This window comes from Salmo trutta, unplaced genomic scaffold (genome assembly GCF_901001165.1).
Source record: "Salmo trutta unplaced genomic scaffold, fSalTru1.1, whole genome shotgun sequence".
In the NCBI taxonomy this organism is placed as follows: domain Eukaryota; kingdom Metazoa; phylum Chordata; class Actinopteri; order Salmoniformes; family Salmonidae; genus Salmo; species Salmo trutta.
The window spans coordinates 16,440,899-16,467,899 of record NW_021822911.1 but is presented as its reverse complement, the minus strand read 5'-3'; the positions used below and the strand labels follow the sequence as shown (position 1 = coordinate 16,467,899).

General features: G+C 41.5%; 1 protein-coding gene and 1 long non-coding RNA gene across 2 annotated transcripts; one reads left to right on the top strand and one right to left on the bottom strand.

Moving 5' to 3' along the window:
• Positions 1–2,186: 2,186 nt before the first annotated feature.
• LOC115186784 (uncharacterized) lies at positions 2,187–20,239 on the bottom strand. Its single transcript, XR_003875907.1, has 4 exons — positions 20,230–20,239; positions 19,032–19,037; positions 8,127–8,133; positions 2,187–2,668 (listed from the first exon to the last, which is right to left on the bottom strand). It is a non-coding gene; the product is annotated as an uncharacterized LOC115186784 (long non-coding RNA).
• A 3,354-nt stretch (positions 20,240–23,593) lies between these two features.
• Positions 23,594–26,720, top strand: LOC115186780 (haptoglobin-like). The gene is made up of 5 exons (XM_029746280.1): positions 23,594–23,742; positions 24,071–24,183; positions 25,347–25,552; positions 25,708–25,770; positions 25,956–26,720. Exons 1-5 carry the CDS (start codon positions 23,738–23,740, stop codon positions 26,517–26,519), a joined length of 951 nt encoding a protein of 316 aa, XP_029602140.1. The 5' UTR covers positions 23,594–23,737; the 3' UTR covers positions 26,520–26,720.
• The last annotated feature ends 281 nt before the right edge of the window (positions 26,721–27,001 follow it).

The window sequence follows — 27,001 nt, the reverse complement described above, 5'->3', positions numbered from 1 at the left end:
GGAGTTGGCTCAGGTCTCCAACCTGACTTACCAATGTTTGGGGGGGGGGGGGCTGCCTCTCAGGCTCCTGTAGCTCCCTTAATTTGTCTTCCCAGAATCATCGTTCCTCCTTCCATGTCGATCGTTCTCCCCGGTGCTCCGGTCCACGCTGCTTGGTCTTCTTGTGGTGGGTGGTTCTGTAACGGCCGTCGAAGGGAGTAGACCAAGGCGCAGCGGGTTGAGTGCTCATATTTAAATATTTATTCGAACATTTAAACAAAACAAGAAAAACGACAGCCAAACAGTACTGTCAGGTACACTAAACACTAAACAGAAAATAACCACCCACTAAACACAATGAGAAAACCCCCTACTTAAATATGGTCTCTAATCAGAGGCAACGAGGTTCAGCTGCCTCCAATTAGAGACCAACCCCAAATAATTCCAATAGACAACCTAGATTAAACATAGAAATAGAATAACATAGAACATCACCCAAAACCCCCAAAACACACAAACAAACACCCCCTGCCACACCCTGACCAAACTACAATAACAAATAACCCCTTTTACTGGTCAGGATGTGACAATACACACTAAAGCTGAAAAAAATCTGTATTTAGCATCAAGTCTACAATATTGTTAGTTTACCTATGATTCATCTTTAATGTTGTTTTTATTGTACATCATTAGTTGTATTTTTTAAATGTCATGTCATGTATTCCCCTGTGGCTCAGTTGGTAGAGGATGGTGTTTGCAATGCCAGGGTTGTGGGTTTGATTCCCACGGGGGGCCAGTACAACAACAACAAAAATGCATGAAATGAAATGTATGCATTCACCACTGTAAGTCGCTCTGGATAAGACCGTCTGCTAAATGACTAAAATGTAAAATGTAAAAAAAAATGTCATGAAAAGCACTATACAAAGTAAATGTATTATGTATTATGGTCTGACATGCCTGCAGAAATGTTGCAATTTTGTAATGTGTTTTGTTTGGTAAATTGTTTTGTAAATATTAATTTACATTTGTGGTGCCACTAAATAAACAATGAATTATTTAAATCAATACTGTCAATATTGTTATTATTAATATTAAAATATGTTTTTATAATGGAGGGAGGGTGGACAGGGAGTTTAAAAAAATTAACCCCAAAAGGTTCTTTGAGGAACCATGATAAGGGGTTCTTCAAATAACTTATAGGAGTTCCCACAAAAGGTTCTTCAAAAAACTTTTAGGGGTTCCCCCACAGTTTCAATTTGAACAACCCCTAAAGGATACTCCAGGAACCTTTACTTTTTAGAGTGTATATTGATAAAAGTCACCTTGGCTGAGAGACATTTACATAGTTATACACAGCCCAATTTGGGATAACTATTTTAGGGTGAAATAGCGGCCACAACAGACAGACCTGATATCGCCCATAATTCAACGTCCTTGGACGTCACGTGCTGACTGGGTATGACCAAAGTTATTCTATTTAGCTACACTTTGTAGTACATTTTTACACTATAATAAATGTTTCTGATGCCACATCACCCGTTTTCAAAGGGAGTCGTTGGTTTTTAGGGGCAGTCGCTTTTAAGCTTTTTGTCTGAAAGTATTTTCTCAACTGCGATACCAACTCCACTCTATAAGGAATGTGAAATGATTTATACTTGTACTTTTAATACTTAAGTATATTTTAACAATTACATTTACTTTTGATATTTAAAACCAAATACTTTTAGACTTTTACTTTCCCTTTTACTTGAGTAATTTTCTATTAAAGGTATTTTTACTTTTACTCAAGGATGACAATTCAGTACTTTTTTCCACCACTGCACATAACTGAGATTTATAGCTGGTAAGATCCCTGGGTGGACCAATTCAAAACTGTGGGGATATAGAAAATCTGATTACAGCTATTATTATAAATTAAACTGAGCCTTACACTGTGCATTCCATCTCAATTATATGAGGATCAAGCACGACTAAGACCTGAAATCAAAATGCTGAACAAAAGAAAAAAAGCATTTTGTTTGATGGCATACAGATTTATCTTTTAAGCTTCGGGAGGTACAAGATCTGTACCCTTGTTAAACGTCTTTGGTTGTAACTAAAGTGGAGATGACAGGCGGAAATGTCCCCTGTGTGCCCATAGCAATGCCTGAGGCTGTGGGGGACACTGTCACAACAACTACCCAACTGATCCTCACAGCAAGACATGACTTCATCCGCACAATCTTTTAGTTTTACAACAAAACAAATCTCACAAACCAATGCAAATGACAAAAGAGAAGCAGTATAACAATAGACTAACAAATGCCCTTGATACAAATTAAAATGGATATAGAGGTGTCTATGCAAAGTAAAATGCCTAAGTGGTAGGCAGAAGTGTGTGGTGAACGTTTGAGGAGCAGTGGTAGCTAGCTGGGTAAGGAGGGCTGACTGACCACGGGGCTTATGAAGCTTGTGTTTGTCATGCATGCAGTGGATGTGTGTTTGTTTGTGTGAGGAGAGCCGTGGCGATCTCCTTGGGTGAGAGGCGAGGCGTAGGGAAGGCTGTTGGATTAGGGGCTAGGTCAGGGCTCCCACCCTGGAGCAGGAATAATGGACTGGCCATCTCTACTCGATGTCCCCCCAAGCCAGGGCTGTCTTTACTGTCATGGCCTAGCTGTACTAGAACACAGCAGTGACTCCTTCATCTCTCTCACACTCCCTCGTCTCCTTATCTCTTTTCTACCCTTCTCCAAAGTCCACTCAATCTATGACGACTCCCCCATACTGCATATCTCTTCCCAGCCTTCTCTTTCCACACCTTCTCTCATATACCTCTTACTTTCTCTATCAATCCATTTTATTTTGCTGTTACAGGATGTGTGAAGAGCACTGTGAAAGGCGCTTTATTCCTGAATCCAGCTATCCGTGGATCTATAGGTGACTCCTCGCTTGCTCTGTTGATCTTTGTTGTGTTTGTTAACCATGTACAGTAGTCTCATTGTTCTACTCCCTGTCAATATGCTGTGGTCTCAATCACACTCATCTAATGAACAGGCACCCCACCCAGAGCACGTCACTCCATCAACTGTCCTGCTGTCTGCAGCTAGGGAGAGCCAGCAGCACAGGACTTAGTGAACAAAGCAACACATATTGTGAGTGTGACTGTATCTGTGTGTACGGTATGAGAGAGGGGAAAGAAGAGCGATACAGAGACACAGAACGTCATTGTTCTCTACACTCAATCATAAAAGTTCACTTTCCAAAGCACATCTTTGTTTTTTGTTTTTTACCTGGAAGCCATATCAAAAATATCTCAGATTATAAGTAAATGCATAGTAACAGCTCATTACCACAATTAAACTAAACAACACAGCCTCTGTCGACACATCATCTGGCTTCAGACAGAAGCTGTTGAATATTTTTTTACCGCAAACATAACATACAGTCTGCAAGCGTATGAAATATACATAACTCGGCATCTAGTAGATATTCAGTTTTCCCGATTATAAACAGATAGAAATGCCATGCACCACAAGTGATTCATTTTAATAAAAAGGCTTACTTTAAGTCTAGCAAACCAATCACTATAATTTCAGTACAACATGCAGTTGAACACATGTACAGTATATAAACAATCAAGAGAATCTCACCTGCATTGTCACTGCACTTGTTAAAAGTCCACCTTTAGTGCCTGCAATATTGTGGAGAAGTATATGGTCCAATGGTCATTGATGCTCTTTTCGGAGTAAATCCGGCTGATAGGAGACAGGAAATGTATAGTCCTTGTATCACGCTGCCTCCACAGAATTCGTACACCAACAGTAGACAGAGAAGCACTGCGTCACTGTACTGTCTTTCTTGCATTCTTTATTTACTTCACTCTCTGTGTTTCAGCCTTCGCTATCTGTCTGTCTCTCTCTCACTCTCTCTCAACCTCTTTTGCTTTCTCTCTCTCTCTCTAGTAGTCTCTGAGTCTCTCTCACATGAGCACGCTTTCTCGCTCTTCCACAATTACAGCTGCAAGCTACAGTCCACACAGAGCAGCTTCTCTCTCCCAGTCTCTTTCCCCCACACTTTCCCTCCCCCTTCTGTCTCTCACCACTCCAAGCGACTTATATGCCCTATGTCTTGTGCGCTCTCTAAACTCATAAAAAAGGTGCTATCTGTCCCCATAAGAGAACCATTTGACTAACCTTTTTTGGTTCCAAGTAGAACACTTTTGGTTCCTGATAGAAACTTTGAGGTTCCATGTAGAACCATTTCCACAGAGGGTTCTACATGGAACTAGTGCTGAGCGATAAGTGTTTTTTGAGCTCGATTTGGTTTTGAGTTCGATTATAAAAAAATAATTATGTTTTTTTATTTTGTTTACGATAATTTTTTTCTAAATTAAATGCATTATGAAATAATGACATTCAAATGATTTTAGAGCTTTTTAATTGAAATTCTAAAGCCAACAACAGTGAACATTCACATTCAATTATTTCTGTCAGGTCTACATTGGGTTGACATCAATAGAAAAATAGGAAATTGCTATGAAATAATACAATATTTCAGTTGTGTATATTACTTCGTTTTATTTGATGGCTTTATTATTTTTAATTCCTTAAAGTCATCATCTCATCTCTGCTCAGGCAGTAGCAGCTAGCCAGACAAAGTTATCTCTGCGCACCCTGTACTGTACTGTCTTTAGTCATCCTATTCAGCTAGGCAAGCCTGCCTAAGTATGTTGCAGAGCTGTCTGACAAAATTATTTGACTAGCTCTTCAAAGTAGATAACCAACCTGGACTGGGGGGTAGATGTAACTTAGTAAACGAAATCTGGGACACTTCAATTATACTGAACAAAAATATAAATGCAATGTGCAACAATTTCAAAGATTTTACTGAGTTACAGTTCATATAAGGAAATCAGTCAATTTAAATAAATTCATTAGACCCTAATCTATGGATTTCACATGACTGGGAACACAGATATGCATCTGTTGGTCACAGATACGTAAAACAATATTGGCCTCATTATTTTTGTTCAATGTAGTATGATGTTACGAATTACAATTCGTATGATATGTTGCTAATTGCAATTTGTTATGAATTGCAAATAATGCAATATGTTATGAATTTGCAAAACTTCAAATTTGTTGTGGCTAACGTTAGCTAGGTGGCTAACACTAACCTTAACTAGGTGGCTAACGTTAGCTAAGCTAGAGGATAGGGTTAGGGGTTATTGTTAGGGTTAAGGTTAGGGTTGAGGTTAGGAGTTTGGTTAAAGGGATAAGGTTAGGGGAAGGTTTAGCTAACATGCCAAGTAGTTGCAAAGTAGCTAAAAAGTAGTTGCTAATTAGCAAAAATGTTAAAGTTGTACATGATGAGATTCAAATACACAACCTTTGGGTTGCTAGACCCAACCACCCCGACCAACCACCCAACTTTTGTTTTTGCCATAATTAACCTTCTGTCTTATGTAACCATACCAAACATAACACATCATACTAATTTGGAGGTCCCGGATTTACATTTACTATGTTACGTCTAGTCTATGAGACCAGGCTGAGATAAGGCATACTTTCACAAACTGTCTCTATCCCTCTCTCATTGTTGTGTTGTGTACATCTCCTATGTGGTTTATGCGGTCTGTGTGTATCTAACCTAAAGTAGCAGGCGTAAAAGTGTCTCTCTGTCCGAGCTGGAAAGAACAGCCAGCTTGCAGAGGTGCAAAATGTACTCAATAGTCATAGTTGAGTAAAAGTAAAGATACCTTAATAGAAAATGACTCTAGTAGTAGTGGAAGTCACCCAGTAAAATACGACTTCAGTCATTAGATTTTTATTTTAATTTAACTAGGAAAGTCAGTTAAGAACAAATATTTATTATTTACAATGACGGCCTACCCTGGTCAAAACCGGACGACGCTGGGCCAATTGTGCGCCACCCTATGGGACTCTCAATCACGGCCGGATGTGATACAGCCTGGATTCAAACCAGGGACTGAAGTGACACCTCTTGCACTGAGATGCAGTGCCTTAGACCGCTGCGCCACTCAGGAATAAAAGTCTAAAAGTATTTGGTTTTAAATATACTTAAAATAAATGGAATTGCTAAAGTAAAAATAATTTCAAAATACTTATATTAAGCAAACCAGATGGCACAATGTTTTTGTGGATAGCAAGAAAGACATCTGCCTCACCTGCCCTGAATGACGGGTTGCCACTGGCTAGTACACATGATTCAATTATTTTGGATAAGATATTTGTATTTGTCAAAAGGGCAGTTGAGCATCGTGTCACCAGAATAAGACCCTCGATATTTATTGGAAAGGAGCACCAAGCTCATCACCGTGCACTTTCAACACTGTGAAATTCATCATAATATACTTAATCTGTTGCCTAAGAAACTGCATGGTTTCCTGAGTAGTAGTGGGAGGGCCACACTCAATATCATCGCGTGACAAGTTTACTTCGATATGATGGAAATGACATAAATATTTGAGCATAAAGGCGTTTCCACCGCCATTTCTCGCATAATTAATTTTACAGACAAAAATATCCCACCATGTCGAACGAACAAATTAAAAACTGTTGATAAAAACGTGGTTAATGTAGTTAATTACGACATTTCTGCGCTGAACTAGGTTGAATATTTGGTTAATGAAAACTACAACTCCCTTCAGCCCAGTGTCCCACATAGTTCTTGACTTGATTTCTCTCGTGAATGATTTGATTTCTCTCTGGAGAAACGGCGCGTTGGGATCACAGAAATAACGAACTAAATGGAATTCAAGTCATTGAACCCACATCGGTCAATTAGTTGTTGAATAACCGGAGAAAAAAATACGAAATTTCGGTTAATCGCTCAGCACTTGCCCTCTCTCCAGTGCTTAATTTTAGCCGGATCCTACTGGAACAGGATCTGGCACCTCTCCGTCTTGGAACAGTTTCGTTTTGTCCGGATCCGGTACCTCTTCTGGCATGAAAAATAATTGTCACTTTTTGCAATGTAAAGATTCTAATAAACGTGATCAAAGTTCTTTAGAGTTGCCTCTTCTTTAATCCCCCCCATCTCTCACTACAATGAGATTCACTTTCTATTATCTCTCCCGCTCTCTACTCCGATAGAAATGAGCCTGCAACTCTCATCTCTCCAGCATTGCAATTCATAATGTCCTTATAGAGGCGCGCAAAGGGTTGAAATACATTTGACAAAGTTATGGTTACTGCTGTCTGTTGAGAAATAAATTAAATAGGCCTAGGCTATTGATGGATTCAATGTCGTTTTCATTGATCTCAGATTCTCAGTTTGTCAGTGTCTAAATTGCCTGTCATTTCGATCATTTTGTGCTTTCAAGACAACTTGGAACTCGAAAAAAAATAAGCCGAATCATGATGTCAGTGATCGTCAGGTCGGAAAGTCGGAGCTCTAGAAGAGGCCAGAGTGTGGAATTTCAAATTGGATGACCATCCAAAACAAATTTTTCCAGTCTGAGCTCGTTATTTCCCCAATTTCGCAGTTGTCTTGAACGCACTGAAGTCTGAAGTCGTAGATTGCCCAGCTCCGAGTTCCCAGTTGTTTTGAACGCAGCATTACAAAAGAGCGTGCCAAAATCTCCAATCGTAAAATGACGTAGAATCGCATTAAATGCGTTTATAAAAAGGCCAAACATTTTCTGGACCCTAGGCCACAAACCTTCTTTCCCATGTGGGCAACTTCTGTAAATGCCTCTACTTACTGCTCTATGCCACTACGCAAATGTGATGATATGCATGCAATGCAGGTCACCCCCCTCTCGTGCTCACTTGTTCCGGCAACTCCTGATTTACAAATTAGGCACTGTCTAGCTCTTTTTTTCTCCCTCAGTCAGTCTTTTTCCAGTAACTCCACAGTCAACAACGTCTAGCCTAGGGGTGTCAAATTCGATTCACAAGTGTCTGCGGGTTTTTGGTTTTTCCTTTCAATAAAGACCTAGACAACCAGGTGAGGGGAGTTCCTAACTAATTAGTGACCTTAATTAATCTATCAAGTACAAGGGTGGAGGGATAACCTGCAGACTCTTGGCCCTCTGTGGAATGAGTTTGACACGTGACTAACCCTTACCTAGCTCTCTCTCTCTCTGTGGCTTGTATTCTTTCCCCTGGCTTCCTTGTTTGGGGACTCTCTCCCTCCCCTACCTACTCGCTCTCTCCTCTTCCCCCTTTCTCTCCTTTCTCCCCCTCTCTACTCTGTTTCTCTCTCATTCTTCCACCCCTGGCAGTGCACTCTTAATCACCCCGCCAGAGTCCATGCCCTTGTAGTGCCGAGAGCATACGCTGGCGACCGTCAGCCCAGCTCCAGTTGATGAGGTAGCAGCATATCGCTTAGGGGCCCTGGCATGGGTCACATCCTGCCACGGCCCTGCCGCAGCCTTCAGGGAGGCACCATCCTAGTCAACTCCCCCCTCCACTATCACTGCACTTCATGTGTAAGCACTGAGCATTCATGGCTGCTTCACCCAATCATAATAACTTATCACAATAAAATAACAACAGCTTGCAGTCAACGGTAGATCCACCTAGCCAGGTAAACACTTCTTTAATCACTAGATTGTAATACTGGGGTGGTGAACTATTAATGAATTACCACATAATTGTTAACAATATATAAATGAACGTCATATAAATGCACACACTCAATCTCATAGCAATATAACAAGGTCATTCTTCTTTCCGATTTGGATAATCTGGCAACGTCAAAGCATTCCCCCTAGCATGCCCATGTTTGTCTTGTCTTATAATGCATTTGTGTGGTATGGAGTCCACATACCTACAAATCCAGAAGGCTAAATTAAAATGGCGTGCTGACTGTTAATGGAGTGGGACAAACATATGACTTCACTGTCTGTTGTGGCTTCAAGCTCATGTAATGAATAATACAACAGTCTCCACCTGTATCAGTGCAGTCAATGGGCCTGACAGTTGCTATTTATATGTATATTTTCAGCACAGTGTCTTCCCTCCACGATCACACTCAGTCAACTTGTCCTTGAATTACACAGACAAGATAACAAAACAATACCCAGAGAAAAGACAGTTTATTATCTTCTTTTAAAAGCTAATCAGCATGTAGTGACATAGCCTGATGTAAAATAGAAATTCCAGGAGAAAAACTCTCCATGTAACTAAATTATGCTCTGAATGAAAGTAAGCTCACCCATGCGGTTAATTTGACTAATTTTCTGAAATGACTTTTGTTTCTCATGAGGCGATGTAGCTAGCTAATGAGTTTGTCGGTCCACTCCAGCTGAATAATATGTATAGAGATCCTATTAAATAACTATTCTAGTATTCTAATTCATAATTCTATGGTCATATGACCCACAATGAGAGACAACTGGGGAATGCAGCTGATTGGTAGATTACTACGCTGACATCACAATGTCAGACCTGGGAAGCACTGCTCCCATTGCCTTCCCATGCCCTCCGCCCATTTTCTCGGTCAGTCACAGCACCCCACCCACCCTTTTCCCCTCCCACTTAATGACCCCATACCTCATTATGATCTGCAAAGTCCCTTGGTGTCCTCTCACCATATTTATTTTTAATTAGTTCAATTTAATTGAACCTTTATTTAACTGGGTAAGTCAGTTGAGAGCAAATTCTTATTTACAATGACGGCCTACCAAAAGGCAAAAGGCCTCCTGCAGAGACGTGGGCCTGGGATTAAAAATAAAAACAATATAAATATAGGACAAAACACACATCAAAACAAGAGAGACAACACAACATATGGTCCCCCACAGCACACCCTATCTCTTTAAAGGTACGGCACTCTGGTAAGAATGTACTGTATTTTCAACCACATGGCTGTCAGGTAGAGTCATAGCATCTGTACTGAGAGTGGTGTTATTGATATTTTTGCTACGAGTGCTTTACTATGTAGATTCTCCTCTTGTCATTTGTGAATTATTCCATCCTGTCTCAGAAGCACTCTGATGTAGCCAATGGTAATGTGCAGTTTGAACCATAACAACGTTTTAGTAAAGGGATGAGGGATGGCACTGGAGAAATGAAACCACTTTCAAAATTATAGACAGAGTCATGAATGCAAGGACCTTCCACGGTATCAAAGTTATAGTTTTAACCATGTTTTGAGGCTATACAGTGTTTGTTTACATTCACAAAGTTATAGTTTTAACCATGTTTTGAGGCTATACAGTGTTTGTTTACATTCACAAAGTTATAGTTTTAACCATGTTTTGAGGCTATACAGTGTTTGTTTACATTCACAAAGTTATAGTTTTAACCATGTTTTGAGGCTATACAGTGTTTGTTTACATTCACAAAGTTATAGTTTTAACCATGTTTTGAGGCTATACAGTGTTTGTTTACATTCACAAAGTTATAGTTTTAACCATGTTTTGAGGCTATACAGTGTTTGTTTACATTCACAAAGTTATAGTTTTAACCATGTTTTGAGGCTACACAGTGTTTGTTTACATTCACAAAGTTATAGTTTTAACCATGTTTTGAGGCTATACAGTGTTTGTTTACATTCACAAAGTTATAGTTTTAACCATGTTTTGAGGCTATACAGTGTTTGTTTACATTCACAAAGTTATAGTTTTAACCATGTTTTGAGACTATACAGTGTTTGTTTACATTCACAAAGTTATAGTTTTAACCATGTTTTGAGGCTATACAGTGTTTGTTTACATTCACAAAGTTATAGTTTTAACCATGTTTTGAGGCTATACAGTGTTTGTTTACATTCACAAAGTTATAGTTTTAACCATGTTTTGAGGCTATACAGTGTTTGTTTACATTCACATTGTTTTGAGGCTATACAGTGTTTGTTTACATTCACATTGTTTTGAGGCTATACAGTGTTTGTTTACATTCACATTGTTTTGAGGCTATACAGTGTTTGTTTACAATCACATTGTTTTGAGGCTATACAGTGTTTGTTTACATTCACATTGTTTTGAGGCTATACAGTGTTTGTTTACATTCACAAAGTTATAGTTTTAACCATGTTTTGAGGCTATACAGTGTTTGTTTACATTCACAAAGTTATAGTTTTAACCATGTTTTGAGGCTATACAGTGTTTGTTTACATTCACAAAGTTATAGTTTTAACCATGTTTTGAGGCTATACAGTGTTTGTTTACATTCACAAAGTTATAGTTTTAACCATGTTTTGAGGCTATACAGTGTTTGTTTACATTCACATTGTTTACATTCACAAAGTTATAGTTTTAACCATGTTTTGAGGCTATACAGTGTTTGTTTACATTCACAAAGTTATAGTTTTAACCATGTTTTGAGGCTATACAGTGTTTGTTTACATTCACAAAGTTATAGTTTTAACCATGTTTTGAGGCTATACAGTGTTTGTTTACATTCACAAAGTTATAGTTTTAACCATGTTTTGAGGCTATACAGTGTTTGTTTACATTCACAAAGTTATAGTTTTAACCATGTTTTGAGGCTATACAGTGTTTGTTTACATTCACAAAGTTATAGTTTTAACCATGTTTTGAGGCTATACAGTGTTTGTTTACATTCACAAAGTTATAGTTTTAACCATGTTTTGAGGCTATACAGTGTTTGTTTACATTCACAAAGTTATAGTTTTAACCATGTTTTGAGTCTATACAGTGTTTGTTTACATTCACAAAGTTATAGTTTTAACCATGTTTTGAGGCTATACAGTGTTTGTTTACATTCACATTGTTTTGAGGCTATACAGTGTTTGTTTACATTCACAAAGTTATAGTTTTAACCATGTTTTGAGGCTATACAGTGTTTGTTTACATTCACAAAGTTATAGTTTTAACCATGTTTTGAGGCTATACAGTGTTTGTTTACATTCACAAAGTTATAGTTTTAACCATGTTTTGAGGCTATACAGTGTTTGTTTACATTCACAAAGTTATAGTTTTAACCATGTTTTGAGGCTATACAGTGTTTGTTTACATTCACATTGTTTTGAGGCTATACAGTGTTTGTTTACATTCACATTGTTTTAAGGCTATACAGTGTTTGTTTACATTCACATTGTTTTAAGGCTATACAGTGTTTGTTTACATTCACATTGTTTTGAGGCTATACAGTGTTTGTTTACATTCACATTGTTTTGAGGCTATACAGTGTTTGTTTACATTCACATTGTTTTGAGGCTATACAGTGTTTGTTTACAATCACATTGTTTTGAGGCTATACAGTGTTTGTTTACATTCACATTGTTTTGAGGCTATACAGTGTTTGTTTACATTCACAAAGTTATAGTTTTAACCATGTTTTGAGGCTATACAGTGTTTGTTTACATTCACAAAGTTATAGTTTTAACCATGTTTTGAGGCTATACAGTGTTTGTTTACATTCACAAAGTTATAGTTTTAACCATGTTTTGAGGCTATACAGTGTTTGTTTACATTCACAAAGTTATAGTTTTAACCATGTTTTGAGGCTATACAGTGTTTGTTTACATTCACAAAGTTATAGTTTTAACCATGTTTTGAGGCTATACAGTGTTTGTTTACATTCACAAAGTTATAGTTTTAACCATGTTTTGAGGCTATACAGTGTTTGTTTACATTCACAAAGTTATAGTTTTAACCATGTTTTGAGGCTATACAGTGTTTGTTTACATTCACAAAGTTATAGTTTTAACCATGTTTTGAGGCTATACAGTGTTTGTTTACATTCACATTGTTTACAAACAATGGAGTTAAACAAGATTATATTTTGCATTCTGATGGGGTACAACAGTTAAACTAAGGTCATAAATAGATGTATTGAAAAGTTGTTGACAAGCAGCCAGCAGCCAGTCCTCCAGACTGCTGCCTGAGCACCTTTGTCTGCTCACACAAGCTGTGCTCTGCTTTGATACCAACACAGAAATATATAGAAAGTCACTGATTTAATATTTCATATTTGTAACGAACATCTAACAACAGATGTCTGTTTGTATGTGGTCTGACAGAGACTTGAGGACAGTGAAGGTCAAATGCGTAAGCATCATAAATGATTGCACTCTGAAGCAACAAATCTATAATTTAAACTGTTGACAGGATTATATCTTTGCCCCTTGGTGGAGTCAATCAAACTAAAAGACGTCAAGAAAAGTCAAGAAAGTCCACAGCCCACTTGCCTGACTCCTGCTATTCAGAAGAGTACAATTTTTTATTAAGGGTCTGGAAAAATACACAACACTATTTACATAGATAGAGAGGCTCCTCAATGGGAGCAGCACTTGTGAATACAATTAATTCAACTGAAATACAATGAACTCTTATGACTCAGAGCAATGGATTTGAAATATTCTTTCAAAATAAAATATCAAAGAAATGAATGACGTCCAGAGTTACAAAATTCCTGTAGTTGTCATTCAAGACTATGTGATAACTTGTTGATCTCAGGAGGTTTTGAATGTTATATGATCACATATGACTCAGGCATTTGAGTCACCTGGTTCAAAGGGACAGTTCACCATCCTCTGATTGGCAATCAGTGTGTGGTGTAAACCTTTGTTGATTCCGTATTGAATAGCAGTGATTGAATCAACGTGAATAGCTTGAAACATTCATGACTAAGACCTTTGTATAGACAGACATAGCTATCCTGATTTGTGCTGCAGCGAAAATAGAGAGGATGCATAGTACAGTAATGTGAAAGTGTAACCATACAGCTGAAGAGTAAAGGCTGGTAACAGTGCACCAACTCGTCTCTTTCTCCTGCTTTAAAAACCTTTTACTGCAGAGGACTACATCAGTGTCACACAGAGTGTTTCTTGGTAGTCAAACAAATCTACTTTGAAACAAAAGTACTCCACTCGTAGGAGTGGTTTGTTCATAACCATCCTCCTTTTTGAGGCCACTAGGTCATTTGACTGCAGGAAAGGGCTACAGCTGGAATCCTTAATTGGTGAAACTGCCACATCCGTTTGGGATTACAACAACAAAGAAGTTACTGCAAACAACCAACACTGTTTTTCCCTCTGACATTATTGCATGCGTGATAGAACAGCACAATATGTACTGCAATTTTCTGACGTCGCTGCCGGAGTCTCCTCTCCTCTGTTTCAACAACAAAACAAAAACAATAACAAAAAAGACGCACACACACACACACACACACACACACACACACACACACACACACACACAGATTTGGTCCTCAGATACTCAAGAAGTTCTAAAGCTGCACCAATGAGAGCATCTTGACTGGCTGCTTCGCCGTCTGGTATGGCAACTGCACCGCCCTTGACCACAAGGCTCTACAGAGGGTGGTGCGGACAGCCTAGTACTTCTCTGGGGCCGAACTCCATGCCATCCTGGACGTTTATACCAGGCGGTGTCTAAGGAAGGCCCAGGAAATTGCCAAAGACTTCAGCCACCTAAGCACATGGACTGTTCTCTGTGCTACCGGAGCAACGGGTCTCAGACCAACAGGCTCCAAGATAGCTTCTATCTTGAAAGCAATTAGACTGCTGAATAGCTTCTCAGACTATCTGTACTGACTCTACCTGCACTGGCTATATATACATACACATGTCTCTATCCACACACACAACACACACACATAACACACTCACGCATACTGATGTCACATACACACACACACACGCCACCACAGACTCACACCCAGCATATGCACTGCTGCTACTTTTCACTCTTATTATTATATTTATATATATACTGCTCAAAAAAATAAAGGGAACACTTAAACAACACATCCTAGATCTGAATGAAAGAAATAATCTTATTAAATACTTTTTTCTTTACATAGTTGAATGTGCTGACAACAAAATCACACAAAAATAATCAATGGAAATCTAATTTATCAACCCATGGAGGTCTGGATTTGGAGTCACACTCAAAATTAAAGTGGAAAACCACACTACAGGCTGATCCAACTTTCATGTAATGTCCTTAAAACAAGTAAAAATGAGGCTCAGTAGTGTGTGTGGCCTCCACGTGCCTGAATGACCTCCCTACAACGCCTGGGCATGCTCCTGATGAGGTGGCGGATGGTCTCCTGAGGGATCTCCTCCCAGACCTGGACTAAAGCATCCGCCAACTCCTGGACAGTCTGTGGTGCAACGTGGCATTGGTGGATGGAGTGAGACATGATGTCCCAGATGTGCCCAATTCGATTCAGGTCTGGGGAACGGGCGGGCCAGTCCATAGCATCAATGCCTTCCTCTTGCAGGAACTGCTGACACACTCCAGCCACATGAGGTCTAGCATTGTCTTGCATTAGGAGGAACCCAGGGCCAACCGCACCAGCATATGGTCTCATAAGGGGTCTGAGGATCTCATCTCGGTACCTAATGGCAGTCAGGCTACCTCTGGCGAGCACATGGAGGGCTGTGCGGCCCCCCAAAGAAATGCCACCCCACACCATGACTGACCCACCGCCAAACCGGTCATGCTGGAGGATGTTGCAGGTAGCAGAACGTTCTCCAAGGCGTCTCCAGACTCTTTCACGTCTGTCACGTTCTCAGTGTGAATCTGCTTTCATCTGTAAAGAGCACAGGGCGCCAGTGGCGAATTTGCAAACCTTCTTGCCACAGCTCGCATTGATGTGCCATCCTGGATGAGCTGCACTACCTGAGCCACTTGTGTGGGTTGTAGACTCCGTCTCATGCTACCACTAGAGTGAAAGCACCGCCAGCATTCAAAAGTGACCAAAACATCAGCCAGGAAGCATAGGAACTGAGAAGTGGTCTGTGGTCCCCACCTGCAGAACCACTCCTTTATTGGGGGTGTCTTGCTAATTGCCTATAATTTCCACCTGTTGTCTATTCCATTTGCACAACAGCATGTGAAATGTATTGTCAATCAGTGTTGCTTCCTAAGTGGACAGTTTGATTTCACAGAAGTGTGATTGACTTGGAGTTACATTGTGTTGTTTAAGTGTTCCCTTTATTTTTTTGAGCAGTGTATATTTATTTAACCTTTATTTAACTAGGCAAGTCAGTTAAGAACAAATTCTTATTCACAATGACAGCCTACCCGGCCAAACCCGGACGACACCGGGCCAATTGTGCGCCGCTCTATGGGACTTTCAATCACGGCCGGATGTGATACAGCCTGGATTCAAACCAGGGACTGTAGTGACACCTCTTGCACTGAGATGCAGTGCCTTAGACCGCTGTGCCACTCGGGAGCCCCAGCCTCCTGTACATGTACATATTTACCTCAACTACCACGTATCCCTGCACATTGATATGGTATTGGTACTCCTTGTATATAGCTTCATGCTTGTGTGTTTTATTTCTCGCTTTTTTTATCATTTTATCTAAAACTCTACATCTTTGGGAAAGAGTTTGTAAGTAAGCATTTCACTGTTGTATTTGGCGCATGTAACAAATAACATTTGATTTGACACACACACACACACACACACACACACACACACACACACACACACACACACACACACACACACACACACACACACACACACACACACACACACGTGAAATGCTAAATGTAATGTAATGGCTGCTGGCAGATGGGTGTTTTTATCTGTAGACGTACCTGTACATCATGTCCTGTCCTGTAGTGTGATACCCAACACAACACACAGGTTCCAGTCTGGAATCACAAGCACTAAGGACAATCAGTGGCTGTGACAGTGTGACATAGAGCCACAATGACGTTACCAGTCTTATGTAACATCAGGCACTAAGAGCATGACAGTTCAGAGACATCAACAGCATTACAGTGCCAGGCAATCCATCCCTCTGTCCTTGCATCAGTCATTGCGTTATGCCAGCCCGCCCACTTGTTTCAGAAACATGAATGAATGATACCGATGAGAACATCTGAGAGACAATCTGCTAACTCGTTAGCCCTGACACAGTTCCTATTAACAATGGCTGTTGTATATGCTTTAATTACACTGATGAGGTACATGATACTGTTCAGCCAGTATCAATCCCTAGATCTACAGCAATATAAGTACACGACAACATACTGCACGTTGTACGCTCACCTCTTTGCTACAAAGCACTGCAGCTTTTTTTCTGTTCGTCAATGAAAGCCTCTCATTTTACATTTAATCGATACTATAGCAAAATAATTTTGCACGGACAAAAAGGAGGATGGCTATGAACAAACTACTCCACTCCAACGAGTGGCCATAAGAATGAGATCGCACACTGATGCATGTCAGAAGGTGCTTTCAACTGGGATGTGGTAGTAGCCCTGTCCTGCACTCAAATTATCTAGTGGCCTCACGGGTGGAGTGATATTCTTATTTTTCATAATTTAATCATTTATAAACATTATTCGATTTTTTTTAATGCAGAAAATCCGGTGTTTCTATGTCTAACAGTTTTGTTATATTCAGTATTCTATGACGTATATAAAGTGTAATATTGGGATGCAAACTCAGAATTGAATACATCAGATAATGACCAGATCTCCCAGTGGAAGAAAGTCACATAATACTACAATTTCTTTCCCCAACACCAGCAAATTCTTTAGTTGCAAGGCTGGACTTTTCCTAATGTTGTTGAGAGACAAGAAGCATGGCAAAGGGACAGACTACTTGTTTACTCAACTTTACACTACTAGGCTACCTGTTCTCTCTCCCTCTGTCAACAGCCAAGTGGAATTCACATGATTTCACAAAGCTGGAACTTAGTCAGCTGTATAAGGAAATAAGCAAACAGGAAACCACTCACCCAGAGGCGGTGCTCCTAGTGGCCAGAGACTAATGCAGGGAAACTTAAATCAGTTCTACCAAATTTATATCAACATGTTAAATGTGCATCCAGAGGGAAAAAAATTCTAGATCACCTGTACTCCACAGACAGAGACGCATACAAAGCTCTCCCTCGCCCTCCATTTGGTAAATCCGGCCACAACTCTGTCCTCCTGATTCCTGCTTATAAGCAAAAATTAAAGCAGGAAGCACCAGTGACTCGGTCAATAAAAAAGTGGTCAGATGAAGCAGATGCTAAACTACAGGAATGTTTTGCTATCACAGACTGGAACATGTTCCGGGATTCTTCCGATGGCATTGAGGAGTACACCACATCAGTCACTGGCTTTATCAATAAGTGCATCAAGGACGTCGTCCCCACAGTAACTGTATGTACATACCCCAACCAGAAGCCATGGATTACAGGCAACATTCGCACTGAGCTAAAGGGTAGAGCTGCCGCTTTCAAGGTGCGGGACTCTAACCCGGAAGCTCATAAGAAATCCTGCTATGCCCTGTGACAAACCATCAAACAGGCAAAGTGTCAATACAGGGCTAAGATTGAATCATATTACACTGGCTCCGATGCTCGTCTTACGTGGTAGGGCCTGCAAACTATTACAGACTACAAAGGGAAGCACAGCCGCGAGCTGCCCAGTGACACGAGCCTACCAGACGAGCTAAATCACTTCTATGCTCACTTCGAGGCAAGCAACACTGAGGCATGCATGAGAGCATCAGCTGTTCCGGACGACTGTGTGATCATGCTCTCCGTTGCCGACGTGAGTAAGACCTTTAAACAGGTCTACATACACAAGGCTAGCCTCCCGGGTGGCGCAGTGGTCTAAGGTGCTAGCTGTGCCACCAGAGATTCGAGGTTTGAGCCTAGGCTCTGTCGCAGCCGGCAGCGACCGGGAGGCCCATGGGGCGACGCACAATTGGCCCACCGTCGTCCGGGTTAGGGGAGGGTTTGGCCGGCAGGGATATCCTTGTCTCATCGCGCACTAGCGACTCATGTGGCGGGCCGGGCGCAGTGCACACTGACCAGGTCGCCAGGTGTACGGTGTTTCCTCCGACACATTGGTGTGGCTGGCTTCCGGGTTGGATGTGCATTGTGTCAAGAAGCAGTGCGGCTAGGTTGGGTTGTGTTTTGGAGGATGGCTCTTGACCTTTGCCTCTCCCGAGTCCGTACGGGAGTTGCAGCAAAGAGACAAGACTGTCACTACTACCAATTGGATACCATGAAATTGGGGAGAAAAAAAGGGGTAAAAAATAATAAAAAATAACATACACAAGGCTGCGGGGCCAGATGGATTACCAGGATGTGTGCTCCTGGCATGTGCTGACCAACTGGCAAGTGTCTTCACTGACATTTGCAACATGTCCCTGATTGAGTCTGTAATACCAACATGTTTCAAAAAGACCACCATAGTCCCTGTGCCCAAGAACACAAAGGCAACCTGTCTAAATGACTCACGCACTCACGTCTGTAGCTATGAAATGCTTTGAAAGGTTGGTAATGGCTCACATCAACACCATTATCCCAGAAACCCTAGACCTACTCCAATTTGCATACCGCCCAAACAGATCCACAGATGATGCAATCTCTATTGCACTCCACACTGCCCTTTCCCACCTGGATAAAAGGAACACTTATGTGAGAATGCTGTTCATTGACTACAGCTCAGCGTTCAACACCATAGTACCCTCAAAGCTCATCACTAAGCTAAGGATCCTGGGACTAAACACCTCCCTCTGCAACTGGATCCTGGACTTCCTGACGGGCCAGGTGGTGAGGGTAGGTAGCAACACATCTGCCACGCTGGTCCTCAACACTGGAGCTCCCCAGGGGTGTGTGCTCAGTCCCCTCCTGTACTCCTTGTTCACCCATGACTGCATGGCCAGGCACGACTCCAACCTAATCATTAAGTTTGCAGTCGACACAACAGTGGTAGGCCTGATCACCGACAACGACGAGACAGCCTATAGGGAGGAGGTCAGAGACCTGGCCAGGTGGTGCCAGAATAACAACCTATCCCTCAACGTAACCAAGACTAAGGAGATGATTGTGGACCACAGGAAAAGGAGGACTGAGCACGCCCCCATTCTCATCGACGGGGCTGTAGTGGAGCAGGTTGAGAGCTTCAAGTTCCTTGGTGTCCACATCAACAACAAACTAGAATGATCCAAACACACCATGACAGTCGTGAAGAGGGCACGACAAAGCCTATTCCCCCTCAGGAAACTAAAAAGATTTGATATGGGTCCTGAGATTCTCAAAAGGTTCTACAGCTGCAACATCGAGAGCATCCTGACTGGTTGCATCACTGCCTGGTATTGCAACTACTCGGCCTCTGACCGCAAGGCACTACAGAGGGTAGTGCGTACGGCCCAGTACATCACTGGGGCTAATCTGCCTGCCATCCAGGACCTTTACACCAGGCGGTGCCAGAGAAAGGCCCTAAAAATTGTCAAAGACCCCAGCAACCCCAATCATAGACTGTTCTCTCTACTACCGCATGGCAAGCGGTACCGGAGTGCCAAGTCTAGGACAAAAAGGCTTCTCAACAGTTTTTACCCCCAAGCCATAAGACTCCTGAACAGGTAATCAAATGGCTACCCGGACTATCTGCATTGGGTCCCGCCACCCACCACCCGCCAACCCCTCTTTTACGTTACTGCTACTCTCTGTTCATCATATTTGCATAGTCACTTTAACCATATCTACATGTACATATTACCTCAATCAGTCTGACTAACCGGTGTCTGTATGTAGCCTCGCTACTTTTATAGCCTCGCTACTGTATATAGCCTCGCTACTGTATATAGCCTCGCTACTGTATATAGCCTATAACGGTCAGTCTTTTTACTGTTGTTTTATTTCTTTACTTACTTACCTATTGTTCACCTAATACCTTTTATGCACTATTGGTTAGAGCCTGTAAGTAAGCATTTCACTGTACACCTGCTGTATTCAGCGCACGTGACAAATCAACTTTGGTGAAAATCTCCTAGAGATGAACGTACTTTGGTGCAAAAAGTGCAAATCAATCCCAGAACAACAGCAAAGGACCTTGTGAAGATGGTGGAGGAAACAGGTACAAAAGTATCTATATCCACAGTAAAACGAGTCCTATATCAACATAAGGCCACTCAGAAAGGAAGAAGCCACTGCTCCAAAACCACCATAAAAAAAGCCAGACTACAGTTTGCAACTGCACATGGGGACAAAGATCATACTTTTTGGAGAAATGTCCTCTGATCTGATGAAACAAAAATAGAACTGTTGGCCATAATGACCATCGTTCTGTTTGGAGGAAAAAGTGGGAGGCTTGCAAGCCGAAGAACACCATCCCAACCATGAAGCACGGGGGTGGCAGCATCATGTTGTGGGGGTGCTTTGCTGCAGGAGGGACTGGTGCACTTCACAAAATAGATGGCATCATGAGGTAGGAAAATTATGTGGACATATTGAAGCAACATCTCAAGACATCAGTCAGGAAGTTAAAGCTTGGTCTCAAATGGGTTTTCCAAATGGACAATGACCCCAAACATACTTCCAATGTTGTGGCAAAATGGCTTAAGGACAAACAAAGTTAATGTATTGGAGTGGCGATCACAAATCCCTGACCTCAATCCTATAGAAAATGTGTGGGCAGAACTGAAAAAGTGTGTGCGAGCAAGGAGGTCTACAAACCTGATTCTGTTACACCAGCTCTGTCAGGAGGAATGGGGTAAAATTCACCCAACATATTGTGGGAAGCTTGAGGAAGGCTACCCAAAACCTTTGACCCAAGTTAAACAATTTAAAGGCAATGCTACCAAATACTAATTGAGTGTATGTAAACTTCTGACCCACTGGGAATGCGATGAAAGAAATAAAAGCTGAAATAAATTATTCTCCCTACTATCTTTCTGACATTTCACAGTCTTAACATAAAGTGGTGATCCTAACTGACCTAAGACAGGGAACTTTTACTAGAATTAAATGTCAGGAATTGTGAAAAACTGAGTTTAAATGTATTTGGGTAAGGTGTATGTAAACCTCCAACTTCAACGGTATAGCTCCCTGGCTAACTTCAAGAATCAGCTATTTGAGCAGCTTACCGATCATTGCAGCTGTACATAGCCCATCTGTAAATAGCCCATCCAACTACCTACAAATCAAATCAAATTTATTTATATAGCCCTTCGTACATCAGCTGAAATCTCAAAGTGCTGTACAGAAACCCAGCCTAAAACCCCAAACAGCAAGCAATGCATGTGAAAGAAGCACGGTGGCTAGGAAAAACTCCCGAGGAAAAACTCCCTAGAAAGGCCAAAAACTAGGAAGAAACCTAGAGAGGAACCAGGCTATGAGGGGTGGCCAGTCCTCTTCTGGCTGTGCCGGGTGGATATTATAACAGAACATGGTCAAGATGTTAAAATGTTCATAAATGACCAGCATGGTCAGATAATAATAATCATTGTAGTTGTCGAGGGTGCAACAAGCACGTCCGGTGAACAGGTCAGGGTTCCATAGCCGCAGGCAGAACAGTTGAAACTGGAGCAGCAGCATGGCCAGGTGGACTGGGGACAGCAAGGAGTCATCATGCCAGGTAGTCCTGAGGCATGGTCCTAGGGCTCAGGTCCTCCGAGAGAAAGAAAGAAAGAGAGAAAGAGAGAATTAGAGAGAGCATATTTACATTCACACAGGACACCGGATAAGACAAGAGAATACTCCAGATGTAACAGACTGACCCTAGCCCCCCGACACATAAACTACTGCAGCATAAATACTGGAGGCTGAGACAGGAGGGATCAGAAGACACTGTGGCCCCATCCAATGATACCCCCGGACAGGGCCAAACAGGCAGGATATAACCCCACCCACTTTGCCAAAGCACAGCCCCCACACCACTAGAGGGATGTCTACAACCACCAACTCACCGTCCGAAGACAAGGCCGAGTATAGCCCACAAAGATCTCCGCCATGGCACAACCCAAGGGGGGGGGCGCCAACCCATCCCCATATTGTTTTATTTACTTTTTTTGTTCTTTTGCACACCAGTATTTCTACTTGCACATCTATCACTCCAGTGTTAATAACACTGGATTTTTTTATTGTGTTATTGACTGTGTGTTTGTTTATTCCATGTGTAACTCTGTGTTGTTGTTTGTGTCGCACTGCTTTGCTTTATCTTGGCCAGGTCGCTGTTGTAAATGAGAACTTGTTCTCAACTGGCCCACCTGGTTAAATAAAGGTGAAATAAATGTTTTTGTTTATAAAAAAAAATTCTGACATCAATGTGTGAGCAACTACAATAATTGAATATGGTCAATTTCAAACATTTGTATATAACATAAACATACTGTTGACATGTAGGCTATGGTGTAATGGAATGGTTTGCCTTGTGTGGTAGGTTTTGTGGGTTTTGACACTCTTATGTAGGTGTTATAACCAGCCATAAAATAACTCAATATATGTCACAACAGGTCCAAATATGTGTCATAACAGTGTTATGACCATATTATAACAGGCTATGACAAGTTATGTCAGCTGTTATGACATATTATGACGCTGGATGTCAAGTACAGTGTTACCAAAGTGAGTCGTAAACAGCAAATGTGAGTCAACAACAAACAACAACAACTATGACGGTATCACATTTTTTAAATAACACACTCTGATGCGGCATTTATATGCACCTCATTTACTTTCAATAAACCAAATTGACACACAAATTATAGATGTGCTGTGTCCTGTTCTGATTTCATAATTCATACCCTATGAAATGATTTATCCCTCAGATGGTCTTCTCTGATACTAGTTGGCTGTAGCTGAGCTCCAGATGGGGTCAGGGTTAGGGTTTGGACACGATTCCAATAATGGGTTGGCATGAACAGAGATTTTGCAATCTCTCCGATTTTCGGGAATCAGAACTGAAGCTGTGTCCAGCAAAATTCCCAGCGGTGGGCAGACAGGGGGTGAGTTCTCTCCTCAGCAGATATAAGGCCTTGGTCCTATAACTTCTCACGGATTACATCGTCTTTACAGAGGAGACACAGCTCAACATACAAACTGATAAACAGATATTTCCATCAAAATGTGGTATGTTATACTTTTCATATTCTTTCTTCAACAAAACCCTAGTTGCCTGGCAAATGTTGTCATTGCAGTACCAATCCAAATGAATCTCTGAAATGTCTTTGGACAATGGATCTTTGTAAAATGGCAGGGAAACACAGCTACTTAAATCTTTCAAAAAACATTCAAATTGCTCTAGCTAGAGACCTTTTCTAAATATAGGTTAACAAGCAAGCCCAGAGACTTCCTAAGTAAAGGAACCGTTAGTTGTGGTACTAGTGAGTGTTTGGGCGCTGTCTGTCAGTTGGCTCTGTGTGTGTGTACTGTACTTATGTGTTCCTTCTGTCCGCAGGTCATCCCTGGTAGTGCTCCTCGCGGCCTCCTGTGTCTGTCTGGAACAGGTCAAAATCAAAATCAAAATCAAAACCGATACCAAATCAATTGATGAGATGTCAGACAATTCAGGTAGCTATCTGTCTAACTGACACATAACCAACTCCCTGCCTTATGCCAAAACGGGCTTACTTTTTCTGATTTAGATTGAAATGTCAACAAAGTGAGAGGGATGAAACGTTTTCAAACAAAAACATGTAAATTTTAAAGATCAAGGCGCATTGACAACCTTTCTTGTCCCATGTCTATGTTAAGGTGGGTGTTAGTGACACCATTGATGCAGAATATCGCCCAAAAATATTGGACTTACACATTACACGTGTGTTTTCACACGTGCAATTTGTCTATTTCCGAAACATATTATATTTGCTGGCCCATTGTGACTGGTTCGTGTAAGGATATCACTCACATTTCAATTACACTGTCACTCTCATCGGATGTTCTGAAGCCAATCTTCACTATGGATCCCCTTACGCAACTCTGAGCTGAGCAGACACAAGCTGTTCCTATTCAGCCTGTTGGAGAATACAGTAGCTGTGGCCAAAATGAGGATGTCACCATCACTTTCAAGTGAGAACCTTGTTAAGTCTCAAGGCTCACAGCTATTATCCCGATTATCTTAAAAATCGATTCAGCAGCGACACACATGAGATGACAGGGATCAAAGAGAAGGCAAGCAGGGAGGAAAGGAGAGATCCTCAGTCTCAGCTTCCTCCAAGCTGGATGGTAAAATATGTCATTAGGAAAATCTACAGAGCATGAAAGCCTTGAAAAGTAAAATTCCTCAAAATCCATCAAACGTTTCAGGAAAATGTTTGAGAAGAGAAATGACACTAATTCCATCCTCATCTAGGTTTCTGCGTATTGTGACCTCCAAGGTAATTCTGTGAAAGCTAGCCTTGTCTGGCTCAAGTCATGACAACACTTATTTTTTTTTAGATAATAGTAGATGATTAATGAATTTACTGAACTTTTGTCAGGTCAAAGCTAAAAGGTTCCAGAAAGCTACTACCAAATGCTAGGTGTATTCAAGTGAATAGTGTTGATTTTAGCAAACTCAAACTCAAACTAAAACCAAGGCTGGAATTGTATTGAGGCACATTTCATTTTTCTGCAATAATCTTTTATGGTTGTGTTTGAGTTGCACAGCAGTAAGTGCTAGGTGGTGCTGAGTTGGGGATGTTTTAACCATATAGAGATTGTATAGAAATAATGTTGTTGTGTTTCTTGCCCAGACCTGCGCTTCAGGCGTATGGTTGGGGGCACCCTGGCCCCTCATGTCCCCTGGCAGGCCATGGTCTATCTGAGTAAAAACGTCATGAACGGGGGCTTCGCTGGGGGAGCTCTAATCTCTGACCGCTGGGTCCTGACCGCTGGCAGGAACTTGTTTGTCAGGAAGAGTAGGCAGGACACCCAGGGGAAAGAACCAATCATCCCCAAGGTGAGCTAGTATACCCATTACCATCCCCAAGGTGAGCTAGTATACCCATTACCATCCCCAAGGTGAGCCAGTATACCCATTACCATCCCCAAGGTGAGCTAGTATACCCATTACCATCCCCAAGGTGAGCTAGTATACCCATTACCATCCCCAAGGTGTACCTAGGCATCACGCGATACTCCCAAGCCAAGGACTCCAAAGAAGTTGCTGTAGAAAAGGTGAGCTAGTATACCCATTACCATCTCTTTCAAACAATATACAGACAATTCAGTATTTACAGCAAGCAGAACTGCACTGGGCTCTCTCACCTACATCATCATTTTCAGTCTTATAGGTAGTTAGAGCACAAATACAGTAGATCGTCAAAAAAAAGGTCCTATGAATTATTCCCTTCCCCTTCTAGGTGGTTCTGCACCCAGGCTTCCAGAGCGTGTCAGACTGGGACAACGACCTGGCTCTGATTCAGCTGAAGGAGCCATTCACCTTGAGCGAGGCTGTGATGCCCATCCCTCTGCCTGAGAGGGGTGAGGACCTGGCTGAGGCAGCCCAGGAGAAAGGCATCATCACAGGCTGGGGTTGGGGGGTCCACTTCACCCCCGCTGAGTCACTGAAACACCTGGTATTGCCTGTGGCATCGCATAGCTTCTGTAAGGCAGAGTACAACCGTGGTGGCAGCACTCCAACCATAGACGACAACATGTTCTGTACTGGAGACAGCAAGTACCAGGAGAATGTCTGCTTTGGGGATGCAGGCGGTGCCCTGGCAGTCCAGGACCCCAAAGACGGCAGAGTGTATGCTGCAGGGATCCTGTCCTTCGATAAGGCCTGTGCCGTGAGGAAATACGCTGTCTACATGAAGCTCTCTGCCTACATGCCTTGGATCAACAGTGTCCTCAGGGGTGACAGTGAGAAATCAGCCAGTCTCCGCTCCAGTGTAATGTCTGAGATGTTTTCGAGGCAGTTGTAGCCTCCACTCAGCACAGTTTCAGATATGAGAGCCGGGGCTCATAATCTCCATTATGCCTTTGCTAACAAAGTAATTTTCTGACTTGATCTTGTAAAACTCTCTCAAGTTTCGACTTTCATTGAGTGTGTGCCCCCGCCTGATTGAGTGTGTCTTCCGATGTTGATTTCAAAGGATTTTCAATAAATTAATCTCTCCTAAGAAGTTTGGTTTCCGATGTTTCACCTTATAACTTTTATTCACATTTTCTTCAACCCATTTTAGAATGCTGGGAAACATGTTTTAGATCATCTCTACAAGCTGGAACCTTAGAGCATGTTAGAGCCATTAAAACAAGTAGCCTACAGCTAGGACATGAGACGATTTTGAAGTTCATTTAAGTAATGGAATTATTAAGGAAAATTGTTATCTGGCCAAGGAGGATATTGTGTTGAGACCAGCAAGGGTTTTTTAGTAGATTTGTCATGAAAATCATTCAAGAAGGA